The sequence below is a fragment of the Schistocerca gregaria genome, chromosome 8 (assembly GCF_023897955.1).
Source record: "Schistocerca gregaria isolate iqSchGreg1 chromosome 8, iqSchGreg1.2, whole genome shotgun sequence".
Taxonomy (NCBI): Eukaryota; Metazoa; Arthropoda; class Insecta; order Orthoptera; family Acrididae; genus Schistocerca; species Schistocerca gregaria.
The window spans coordinates 161,941,567-161,954,084 of record NC_064927.1 but is presented as its reverse complement, the minus strand read 5'-3'; the positions used below and the strand labels follow the sequence as shown (position 1 = coordinate 161,954,084).

At 44.4% G+C, this 12,518-nt stretch overlaps 1 protein-coding gene across 1 annotated transcript in view; it reads left to right on the top strand.

Moving 5' to 3' along the window:
* Window positions 1–3,698: 3,698 nt before the first annotated feature.
* LOC126285448 (leucine-rich repeat-containing protein 15-like) overlaps window positions 3,699–12,518 on the top strand; it is a 90,026-nt gene continuing 81,206 nt past the window's right edge. Inside the window, exon 1 of the mRNA XM_049984834.1 lies at window positions 3,699–3,861. Within this exon, the coding sequence (XP_049840791.1) occupies window positions 3,857–3,861 (5 nt within the window). The 5' untranslated portion in view covers window positions 3,699–3,856. The remainder of the gene's footprint in view (window positions 3,862–12,518) is intronic.

Sequence of the window (12,518 nt, the reverse complement as noted above, 5' to 3'; positions counted from 1 at the left end):
AAATCACCCTGAATAAACTGAAAAATTCTTACCTCGTGTTGTTGCCGCCGGATAACGCTGTCTATATATATCTGCTCCCAAATGGCACAGCTTAGTGCAATGCTGGCCTATCTACTACTACTAAATAACATTTGTCTGAGATTTGCATTATTAGAAAAAAAAACTGACTTTGCTTGTTGACACAGCTGCATAGATGGTCCTCTGATTATTAAACAACACATGACTGTGATCTGGGAAAATTTGTAAAATATTTAAATTCAAGTAAATGACTGGCAAAAAAATTAAGTTCTGAAAAACCCTATTATCGAAAACATTTCTGCAAACCATTACATAAAAAATTGAACATTACAAGTCTGACTTAATTAATGCTGACAAATCACAAAAGATTGAAACAAATTCATATTAACATCGCAGACAACGAATTTACACTGCATGGCAATGAACTGCGCTGCGCCAACGGCGACTGCTATTGCTCTTACATGGCCAGCAACTGTGCTGACCGGCCTGAGTGACCGAGCAGTTCTGGGCGCTACAGTCTGGAACCTCACGACCGCTACGGTCGCAGGTTCGAATCCTGCCTCGGGCATGGATGTGTGTGATGTCCTTAGGTTAGTTAGGTTTAAGTAGTTCTAAGTTCTAGGGGACTGATGACCTCAGAAGTTAAGTCCCATAGTGCTCCGAACCATATTTGAACCAACTGTGCTGCAGTGGTGAGCTACTACGACTTCTCCGTAACAGCGAGCTATTGCGACTGTTCCATAACAACGAACTATTGCGACTGCTCTGTAGGAGCGAGCGATTATTACTGCTGCCGACACTGCTCTGACCTGCGATTCTATTGCAGCAGAGATGTTTTTATATCGCAGGCAGCGCGTGAACAATACATCGAAATTACATTTGCTCCAGTAGGACAGTGAACAGCAAACCTTTTACATAATGAAACCCTTACAAGGTAAAATGCTTGAAACGAGGTGGGATTTCATTGAAACCAAGAACAGTGCGCAAAATTACCAACAGATGGCTTTATATAATGCAAAAGCAATAATTAGCATAAATATTGATTTTCAGCAAAGACGATATTCTTTATCAAATGCTCAACGTGTCTGCCGTCATAGCCGAGGAGCAATGTTGGTAACAGCACTGTGAAGCATATCAGTATTTATGGTGAGAAATTACCGTCGGATGTTGTCTTTTAGCATCTGTAATGAGGTTAATGAGCTCGGTCGATCGCGGTAGACTTGCTACTTCAGGTAACTCCGCAACCAATAAGTACACAGACTGAGGTCTGGGGACATGGGAGGACATGCGTGACTGAGGTGGATGCTGAGCACCCAATCCTCTTTCGTAAGTGTAGCAATTTGGTGTGGAGCACCGTCGTGTATAAAAGTCGTGCCTTCCAGCAGGTGTTTATTAGCCAGGCTAGGGATAATGCGATTCTGTAACATATCGGCGCACCTCGCACGAAAAGCGACATCCCCGCATTAACTCGAAGAAAAAAGGCCCGGAAACAACTGATGAGTTAAATCCACATCACACCGCGACTTTCTCGTCACGCAGCTTGGTTATCAAGACAGTTATAGAATGTCCGGTAGCCCAAATTCTGCAGTTTCAAACACGACTCTCCTGCAGTGTCACTGACGTGTTGCTGTCCAGCGCTACTCTTTCTCGGTTTTTGCACTCGTTTTTGTTTTCAATAAAACCCTATGCCATTTCAGGCATGTGTATCAAGTTTTATCTCTCTACATACATTATTCCGTGAATTACTGCATTTTCAAATGTTACCGCACCTTTGGGTCACTCTCTGTATAAATGACTTAGTGGAGCCAGAAGTTCCATGAGGCATTTCGCGGATGATGCTGCTGAACACAGGAAAGTCGCAGCGCTAGAAAACTGAACTGAAACCAGGATGACCTGCAGAAGTTCGATGTTTAGTGCAGGGACTGCCAATTGATCCTCAACATAAACAAATGTAAACTCTTACGCATAAATAGGCAGAAATATCCATTGATGTATGACTATACGATTGCAGAACAGTCACTGGAAGCAGCCTCATCCATAAAATATCCAGGATTACGCATACGGAGCAAGCTGGAGTGGAACGACAACATAAAACTAATCGTAGGCCAGACTGAGATTCATTGAAATAATCCTCATGAACTATAATCTACAACAAAGGAGGTAGATGACAAAACATTCATTCGGCCAGTAATTGCGTATTGCACGGCAGTCTGGGATAAGTACCATATAGGACTGATAGAGGAAATAGAGAAGATCATAAAAAGAGCTGCGCGTTTCGTTACAGGTTCATTTGGCTAGCGCGAAAGCCTCAAAGATATTCTCAGCCAACACCACAGGCAGACACTATAAGAGAGTCATTCTGCATCATAGTGTGCTTTACTATTAAAAGTGAAACGTCCTCTTAGAAAATTTATTGAATAACTGTGCTGATAAATCTCTTACATTGTTTGATTTTCAAATAGCTCAGCAAAACTGAACGTACTCAGACATTTCGCTCTCTACCTATTCTGATCAACACTAAACTGACACACAATATTTTTTTAGCGCAACGCAGTCTGACTTTCAATAATCCCTACCAAAGAATGGCCCTGACTAACATTAACCTATACCTTTCACAAATCACTTACCTCACAAAAATCTTCGTTACTCGAACTACTGCAATACAGCGAGCGCCACTACTGCCAGCAAAATAAAAGATTCAAACTACTGAAGGCTCTCACTATTGATAGGCATAGTTAGCAAACGAAAGATTTTGATAGAGAACAGACAATGTATTAACCTTAAAAGTGTTCAAACGTCATAATATATATATCAGTTCATGATATCCGGTCTTAACAAATTTACTATTTCTGGTGGACACACGTCCAGATCATCCGCTCTCAAAAATCCGCCCTCTCACTTCCGCACATACACCACTGCCGGCGGCTCACCTCCAACTGCGCAACCCTACGCTCTATTAACAGCCAACTGCCCAACGCTACAATGGCGAGTATTACAACAGTGCCAACCAGCCACAGACTGCACACAGCACAGCCAGTGATTTTCACATAGAGCGCTACGTGGTGGTGGCGTTATCAAAATAAGAACCTAAACAGCCTACTTACAAAAGTACCGAGAACGTGGACGACCGCAGTGGCCGAGCGGTTCGAATCCTGCCTCGTGCATGAATGTGTGTGATGTCCTTAGGTTAGTTAGGTTTAAGTAGTTCTAAGTTCTAGGGGACTGATGACCTCAGAATAAAGTCCCACAGTGCTCAGAGCCATTTGAACTATTTGAACCGAGAACGTACTTCCGTAGAAGAGTCAACTGATATATTACTTCCTCTTACGAATATCTCGCGATACGACCATGAAGGTAAAATTAGAGACTCGAACTGACATGGAGGCTTATCAGCAATCGTTTTTCCCGCGAATCATTCGTGACTGGAACAGGAAGAGGGGGAAGTGAGTGGTACATAAAGTACGCTCCGCCACACACCGTAGGGTTTATTGAGGAGTATCGCTGTAGATGTAGTTTCAACACGCCCTGCGAACTTCCTTTACAAAACGTCATAAAGGATCAGGTAGTTATTGAGTGTAGATACAGGAACTATACGAAAGGCAACAGTTTAACTCCTGTCGGCAGCGAGAGCTTACCGGAAAAATTGCAGGTTAATACAGGTTATAATAATTGCAGGTAATACAGAATACGCAGATTTGTGTGATTCACGGAAGAACAGTAAGCGGCGACGTTAAACAGGCGGCAGCCGCAACGTCGTTATCTGGGCGTGAGCTGCAGATAAGCAGATATCGGGGGCAGCTGGCCACAGTCTGCTCCAGGTAACCGAACAACTCCAACCATGAGGTGAGTCCAGCCTATAGCTTCTGTTGTATAACATCCCTGCTGTTGCAAATCACGGATGTCGCTACTCATGAAAGCTAATTCGTTGCCCCATGAGTGGCTACATCTGCTCTACACTGCTAGCCTGTGCTCATTCGCGTGGCGCGTCGCCCAACTCTTCCAAATGTAGCACCAGTCGTCCTTTCATGATACGTACAAAGAGTCTTGGTGATTATTTAAAACATGTAACCAACGTTGTTGATTGAGGAAGAAATCTCTACTGTGCTAGCAAAAAGGTTCTTCCCTTCATTATTTAGCACTAATTTATTGCGATTCGTTTTTGTTTTTCTCGCTGGTACTGCGCAGCTGTACTGCGCAGCCGAGTCTCTAGCAGTGGTTCAGCCTATCGGTGAGCACACGTTCGGTTGACGTCAGTTTTGTGTATTTTCTGAAGCTGCAAACCTGATGGAAAAAGACCTGAATTGTATCAGCGATAGAAAATGAATTACAGAGCCCACAAAAGAATGTTCGTCGAACAACGCAAAGCATACGCCAAAAGTACTTTGCTAAATTGTTAAAGTTAGTGTTGTGACCCATTCCGCTTACCACGCAGAGATTGATTCAGATTTTATCAGCGATTTTGTCGGCTAAAGTTAAAAAAAAAATTTATGGCGTAGGTTGTAACACTGCTTCAGTCTACCACATACAAACTGAGAAATTATTTTCTGTTTGCTTGGGTTGACATTCTTCAGTATTTTAGAAAAGACTACGTGTTATAGGTTATCTCACAAACACGATTTCGAAATATGAGCCATTTTCAGGTAATGACGTACAATACCTAGAGCACGGACTATGGTAAAATTGCGCAATACTTAGACATAGTTCGATATGGTTATTATACGAAATGTTACGTCATCCTTTGATACAAACGACGAGATAATTTTTTATTCTTATACAAATGAATTGAAATATGGCGTACCTCGCACTGCACGAATTATCCAAAAACACACGTTGTCCAAAATTTACTTGTTTTTACGGTTACGTGTCATACTTCTAAGCCCACTTCATTAGTTTAACTATGCTCGCCGATAAGTGAGAACATATTTACAGAATATACTTTCAACAGTATATTTCATATCACTTCCTTTCAATTCACTTTCGGTATATAATATTAAAATTTTTGTGTTTGTGATTTTCATTCATATTTTCCCCTGGCGACGCTTACTATTTTCCGGAAAGTCAAGAAACCGATGTAATCAAACGAATTGTGTCCTGTGTCACCAACGTATTTCAGTGCCTCGGCGTGGGTGACAACGGTTCCCTCGATCGTTACATCTTCTCTCGCTTCTTCCACGGGACGCACTTTGATCACTATACTCGCGTCACTTGACTCCACAAACTTCCGTTTTTTGGCATCGCTTTTTAACCACTCGCGGGTGATTCATCACACACGTGTTCACAGCCTGAGATTTGTTTCACAAAATCGGTCAGACGAGTGACAATATCACATTCCTCACCACTATTACCTTCAAAGCCATTTGCTGCTGAGGACGTTGCAATTTTCTTTCACGAGCAAGATAATGATGGTGACTTCACGTTGTACAAAGCTTTGCAAATACCGTGAACTGCCGCGAGCACATTCATAGATTTCCAGAAACTGCACATGTCAGAATCTTCTTGCGCAAGCTATCTCATGAGATACGTATTTCATCGCCCCCGCGATCACAAATTGGCCCATCGGCTGTACGGGTGACGTAATGCAAAGAGAAGTTATCTCGTGAGATCCGTATTTCATCGCCCCCGGGATCACAAATTGGTCCATCGGCTATACGGGTGACGTAACGCAAAGAAGAAGGTACTTTGCAAACAAGGACATATTTCGCAAGATGACGAAATGCGTTGCCCTTTCAAAGAACAGCTCATTTAAAAAAATCGCCCAATGATGCACTGCCATCTTCAAACCGGATAATCCCCAACTTGGTGATCGGGAACTTGATGTATACGAATATGGTTGATGTTCTTTTGACAGTAAAGAATATGTATTGGCTCACATCATGGTGAGTTATCACACTGAAAATAATAATCGCGATCGCGAAATTATTAAATTCGTAACCGTCCATGCCGAACAGATTTCTAAAATTCAGTACTTGGCTGTCGGATGTATTCAACCTTAACAGCATCTATGAGTGTACATCTACATCTATAAATGGCGACCAAAAGAAAGTTACCATCTGAGGGCAATGCTGCAGAGTGTATGGAACGTAGGACGACTCCGATGCGTGTATACAGGGTGGTTTTTTCCACCACGCACAAACTCTAGGGGTTGATCGACGGGAGGATATGGAGCAAAGAAGGTCAAATGAACTTATATCCGGAAATGCAAGGTTCCTATGCTAGAGACCATTTATTCAACCACACTTTGTTACGGACTGGGGTTTAATAAGCGCTGTACCACGCAGTCACGGTTATAGTTGAAACTTCTTAATTTAAAGATTTTTACTTCAACTGCTGAATGCTTACTCAATGTTTTTAAGTTGCTGAGTGAAACTGAATGCAAGTGAACCTGCTTAAACTGCTGAGTGAAACTGAATGTACTCTCTCTTTGCTTGTCTTTATCGTTTCATTTATGACATACAGAATTTTCCCTGACAAACAGAACTCAAACTTTTCCTATTCATTAATTACTCACAATATTAAAGGATAACGCGGTTTGACTGCTTTAAAATTGATAACCTGACTTCAAACAATTAATACAGAAGAATGGCGCTGAAATAGAAGAAATCCTAACAAATACCCATACATATCATACGTCACTTACCTCAGAAAAATCTTCATTACACGAACAACAGCAATGCCGCAAGCGTCAATACTGACAGCTAAATGAAAAACTACTAAGGCTCCAACTACTAATAGGCATGTGGTTAGCAAAGGAAAGAGTTTATTGCACAGCAAACAATGTATTTACCTTAATAATGTTCAAAAATTACATAATCGTGAATGACATCCAATTCCAAAAATTGTATAATCATCGACAAATGACATTTCCATGACGGACAAACATTCAGATCATCCACTCGCGCTAACACTTCAAACCTCTAACCTCCATCACCGCTGGCTACTCACTCCCAACTTCCATCACTGCTGGCTGTTCACCTCCAATTGTTAATCCGACCAGCCACAGAGTTTCTTACAGAGTGCGCCGTGCGCCCAGCGCTGTCAGAGTTATTAATGAAGAGCGCTTCACAGCACCGCCAACATACAAACACATAAACAGCCTACTTAGTTAGTATGCGTCGTTTCCTCCTAGAAGGTGGTACTGTTCCTCATACGTCACGTCCTAGCGCCCTCTCCTGTCGTAGTAATTGGTAACGTTGTGTCCGTTTCACATCGCTTGCTGGCTAACCTTGTAGTGGATGTGATACGACGCTATACACGGTCGCTCCCTATTCGAATCGAGAGCTTGCCGATCTGGTGTTTACTTACAGAAAGTCAAAATGGCAACGGGTGGCGGGCAGCAAGGTTCTATCAGGAGACTTATCCCCGCCGAAGATACCCATAGCATTCAAAGTTTGCAACAGAGTTTCGCCGTTCGGCTGAGACAGGGTCGTTTCTGGACGCACCCGAAATATTAGGGCACCAGACTTGGAGGAAAATGTGATGAACACTGTGGAGGGCGACCGCCATGTCAGTACAATGTAGTTGGCCCGTCAGTACAGGGGAAGCCAGACAACCATGTGGAACGTTCCCCATGACAACTGTTATTACCCTTATGACTTACAGCGTGTGCACGGCTTACCAGCGACAGACTTTCCACGTCGGGAGTAGTTTTATCACTGGGTCTTCGCCAGGCAACCATGCTTCCGGGATTTGTGTCATCTATCCTATTCACAGATGAGGCCAGCTTTACGTGGAGTGGTATCTTCAACGATTATAACAGTCATCTGTGGGATAGTGTGCAGAACCTCCATGGTATAGTGACAGCGAAACATCAGCATCGCTGTAGCCAGAATGTGTGGGCCGGGATACTTGGCGACCGTATGTTGGGACCAGTCTTCCTTCCACGTCGCCTAACAGATCGGAACTATCGTCGTTTCTAGCGGGTGACTTTGCGTCCCCTGCTGGAAGAAGTGCCATTGATGATTCGAAGGGTTATGTGGGTGCTACATGACGGTGCTCCAGCCCACTTCGCTGTCAACATCCGGACGCATCTCAGTCGTGTCCTCCTTGTTTGGACCGGACGAGGGTATCCAATTGCACGGCCTGTTCATTCACTGGATCTCAACCCGTGCGATTTCTGGTTATGGGGCCATCTCAAAAGTATCGTGTATGGATAGTCCATTCCAGATGTGAAGACACTGGAGCAGTGTATTCTGCTCTCTTTATTACTGTTCGGTTGCAGCCTCGCCAATGTGAACGTGTGAGACAAAACATGCTACGGTGTATACCCGCATGCATTGATGCACATGGAAGCCATTTTCGACATATACTGTAGCTGTGGCTGCATGGTACAGCCCATATTGGACAGCACTGTGTAACAATATATGATAGAGTAAATGGTCTCTAGCATGGAGACCATGCTGTTCCGGACACTAGACTTCTTTGGTTCCGTATCCTCTAATTCATAAACCCTTGAGTTTGTACACGATGGAAGAAATCATCCTGGATCAGAACCGACATGTAAGGGATTATTGTAGCATTCGTGTCTTTCTGACGTGTGAACAGTAAATGCGGAAACGAGAACTATGGCAACTTTAGTACTAAATGCGTCCAAAAATGACCAACGCGCTGTTGTTCTTTTTCTGACTGCTGAAGGTCAAACACCGGTAGCCATTCATCAGAGAATGAAGAATGTGTATGGGAAACTTCAATAAGTGGTGCTGCTTCTTCATGATAACGCACCTCCATATCTCAAATGTAACGTAGAAGTTACGCCGACTCAAGTGGGAGATACTTGAGCACCTGTCCTATAGGCTTGATCTCTCGTCGTACGATTATCACGCCTTTGGTTCCCGAAAAAAAGAGAATGAAGGGTCGACGATTCGTGTCGGACGATGATGTGCAGCAGGCATTGCAGACTTCTTCAAGCAGCAAGACGCAGTGTTTTACCAAACGGATATCTTCAACCTGGTGCAACGGTGGGATGATTGCCTCAATGCTCACGGCAGCAATGGATGTACGGCCTTCCAACGCAAGCTTTTCGATCACCCCATATATAGGGTAGGGCAAATACAAGTGGCCGTAGTACAGAGTTCCGTGGTAGGAGGCGTGTTTTTTAAGTAAGGTCCGTTTTGTTGTAGACACTATTAGTTCGCGCGCATACCGCAACGAGCGCATGTGTCGTGTACCGGCATGCCTCGGGAACAACTGTGCTCAGTTTCAGCTCTGTAGCTAACCTGTACAGTTCTGTTCCGTGCTTTCAAAATGTTTAAGACTATCAACTCGCCCGCCGCGTGTGAGGTTCGCTCATGATACGGTTTTTGTCAGCAAGGAACAGATTTTCGAAGTGGACGGTGATACTGCTATGAGTAAAAGCAAAGTGCGTAAGTGGGTACGAGAATTCAAAGATGGCCGTGACATCGTCCATGATGAGGACCCCTCCAGTCGCCCTTCTTTGATTACAGGCGATTTTGTGGTTTCAGTTGAAGCGAGGATTTGTGAAAACAGACGCTTCACAATAACAGGTGTCTCAAACGAATTTCCTGACGTGTCGAGATCAGTGCTTTAAAACATTGTTTCTGAACACCTAAAGTTTAGGAAGCCGTGCTCCTGTTGGGTCCCAAAACTCCTAACAGAGGACCACAAACTCCAAAGATTTGAGTGTGCGATGAAGTTCTTCACTCGTTATCACGAAGAAGGTGACGGCTTCTTGAGTCAGATCGTAACAGTATCCGAAACATGGGTTTCGCATATCACGCCCGAATCGAAGCAACAGAGCATGGAATGGAAACACACACACTCGCACTGTAATGATGAAGGCCAAACAGACTCTGTCCCAACACAAAACCATGACGTCGGTGTTTTGGAACAGGCATGGTATTTTGTTGGTGGACTTCATGCAACGAGGAACCACTATCAATTCAGAAGTATACTGCCAAAACCTGAGAAAGCTATGCAGAGCGATTCAAAACAAAAGACGCAGCATCCTGACAAAGGTAATTGTCCATCTCCATGACAATGCAAGACCTCACACTGCAGGTCAGACCCGCGATTTATTGGACAGATTTCCTGAGAAGTCTTAGGCCACCCACCCTACAGTCCTGATCTTGCACCGAGCGATTAACATCTGTTCCTCCACCTCAAACAACACCTCAGTGACATCCGTTACAATGATGACGGCGGTAAGTTTTTATGAAGAGGGTATTTTAAAATTGGTTGAGAGGTATGTTACGTGTTTGAACAAACTTGACAACTATGTCGAAAAATAGAGTGAAGTACACTACTGGTCATTAAAATTGCTACACCAAGAAGAAATGCAGATGGTAAACGGATATTCATTGGACAAATATATTATACTAGAACTGACATGTGATTACATTTTCATGCAATTTGGGTGCATAGATCCTGTAAAATCAGTACCCAGACCAACCACATCTGGCAGTAATAACGGCCTTGATACGTCTGGGCATTGAGTCAAACAGAGCTTTGATGGCGTGTACAGGTACAGCTGCCCATGCAGCTTCAACACGATACCACAGTTCATCAAGAGTAGTGACCGGCGTATTGTGACGAGCCAGTTGCTCGGCCACCATTGACCAGAAGTTTTCAATTGGAGAGAGATCTGGAGAATGTGCTGGCCAGGGAAGCAGTCGAACATTTTCTGTGTCCAGAAAGGCCCGTACAGGACCTGCAACATGCGGTCCTGCATTATCCCGCTGAAATGTAGGGTTTCGCATGGATCGAATGAAGGGTAGAGCCACGGCTCGTAACACATCTAAAATGTAACGTCCACTGTGGAAAGTGCCGTCCATGCAAACAAGAGGTGACCGGGACGTGTAACCAATGGCACCCAGTACCATGACGCCGGGTGATACGCCAGTATGGCGATGACGAATTCACGCTTCCATCATAATGGTGTAAACAGAACCTGGACTCATCCGAAAAAATGACGTTTTGCCATTCGTGCACCCAGGTTCGTCGTTGAGTACACCATCGCACGCGCTCCTGTCTGTGATGCAGCGTCAAGGGTAACCGCAGCCACGGTCTCCGAGCTGATAGTCCATGCTGCTGTAAACGTCGTCGAACTGTTCGTGCAGGTGATTGTTGTCTTGCAAACGTCCCCATCTGTTGACTCAGGGATCGAGACGTGGCTGCCCGATCCGTTACAGCCATGCGGATAAGATGCCTGTCATCTCGACTGCTTGTGATACGAGACCGTTGGGAACCAGCACGGCATTCCGTATTACCCTCCTGAACCCACAGATTCCACATTCTGCTAACAGTCATTGGATCTCGACCAACACGAGCAGCAATGTCGCGATACGACAAACGGCAATCGCGATAGGCTACAATCCGACCTTTATCACAGTCGGAAACGTGATGGTACGCATTTCTCCTCCTTACACGAGCCATCACAACAACGTTTCACCAGGCAACGCCGGTCAACTGCTGTTTGTGTATGCGAAATCGGTTGGAAACTTTCCTTATGTCAGCACGTTGTAGGTGTCGCCACCGGCGCCAACCTTGTGTAAAGCCTCTGAAAAGGTAATCATTTGCATCGTCTTCCTGTCGGTTAAATTCTCGCGTCTATAGCACGTCATCTTCGTGGTGTAGCAATTTTAATGGCCAGTAGTGTATGTACTTTTATGAAAATAAACTTACTTTTTTGAAATAAGCTTGTGTTGTGTACTTGTGTTCAGACGGTCCTTACTTAAAAACCCCCTTATACACAGGAACCCAACAAGGGAAAGGAAATACAGTACTAACCTGACTACAGCACATATTGAAAGTGACTTTCATTCAACTGGCCCTACCCAGCAAATTGCTGAAGGCGGATCGAAGTTGGACCGCTAGAATTGCTGCAGTATCGTACGAAATGTTCTGCTGCAGTTCTTGAAGTCAGGGTTCTTGCATACACCTTAGACTTGAGGGCTCACCACACAAAGTAATCGCACACTGACAGATCAGGCGACCTGGGAGGCCAGCTATGGCTGCGACCAGACTGACCTCTGCTAACAACGCTGTCAGGTGTGAAGACTGTGTATATGTGCTCAAGTCTGAGACAGCTGTATGGGGAGTTCCTCCATACTGTTGGAAGTAGCTATTGATCTTTTCCTCCTCCGTTAATGCCGCCACAAAGGGTTTAAAAATGTTGGAAATGCAATGCGCCAAAGTCCCCGTCTGATGAAAGGAGATGGAACGAATAACGCGGCTTGCACACACTGCACAGCATGCTCCAACTTTATGATCATGCAATGGTGTTTTGTCGAAGTTATGCAGATTCTCCGCTGCCCAGAACCTGTGATTATGTGAGTTGACATAACCAATCAGGTGAAACCAGGCCTCATCAGACATAAAGAACCAATCCATGTCCAAGTCATTCATTGTTATATCAGTGAATAGCCACTCAGAGCACTGGAGGCGCTGAGGAGCATCTGGTGGTTTTAATGCAAGGTCAACAGACACCCAGTAGGGATGCATGCGCAGGTCCAGGTGGAATATTCGTCCGCATGATCGACAGGTGT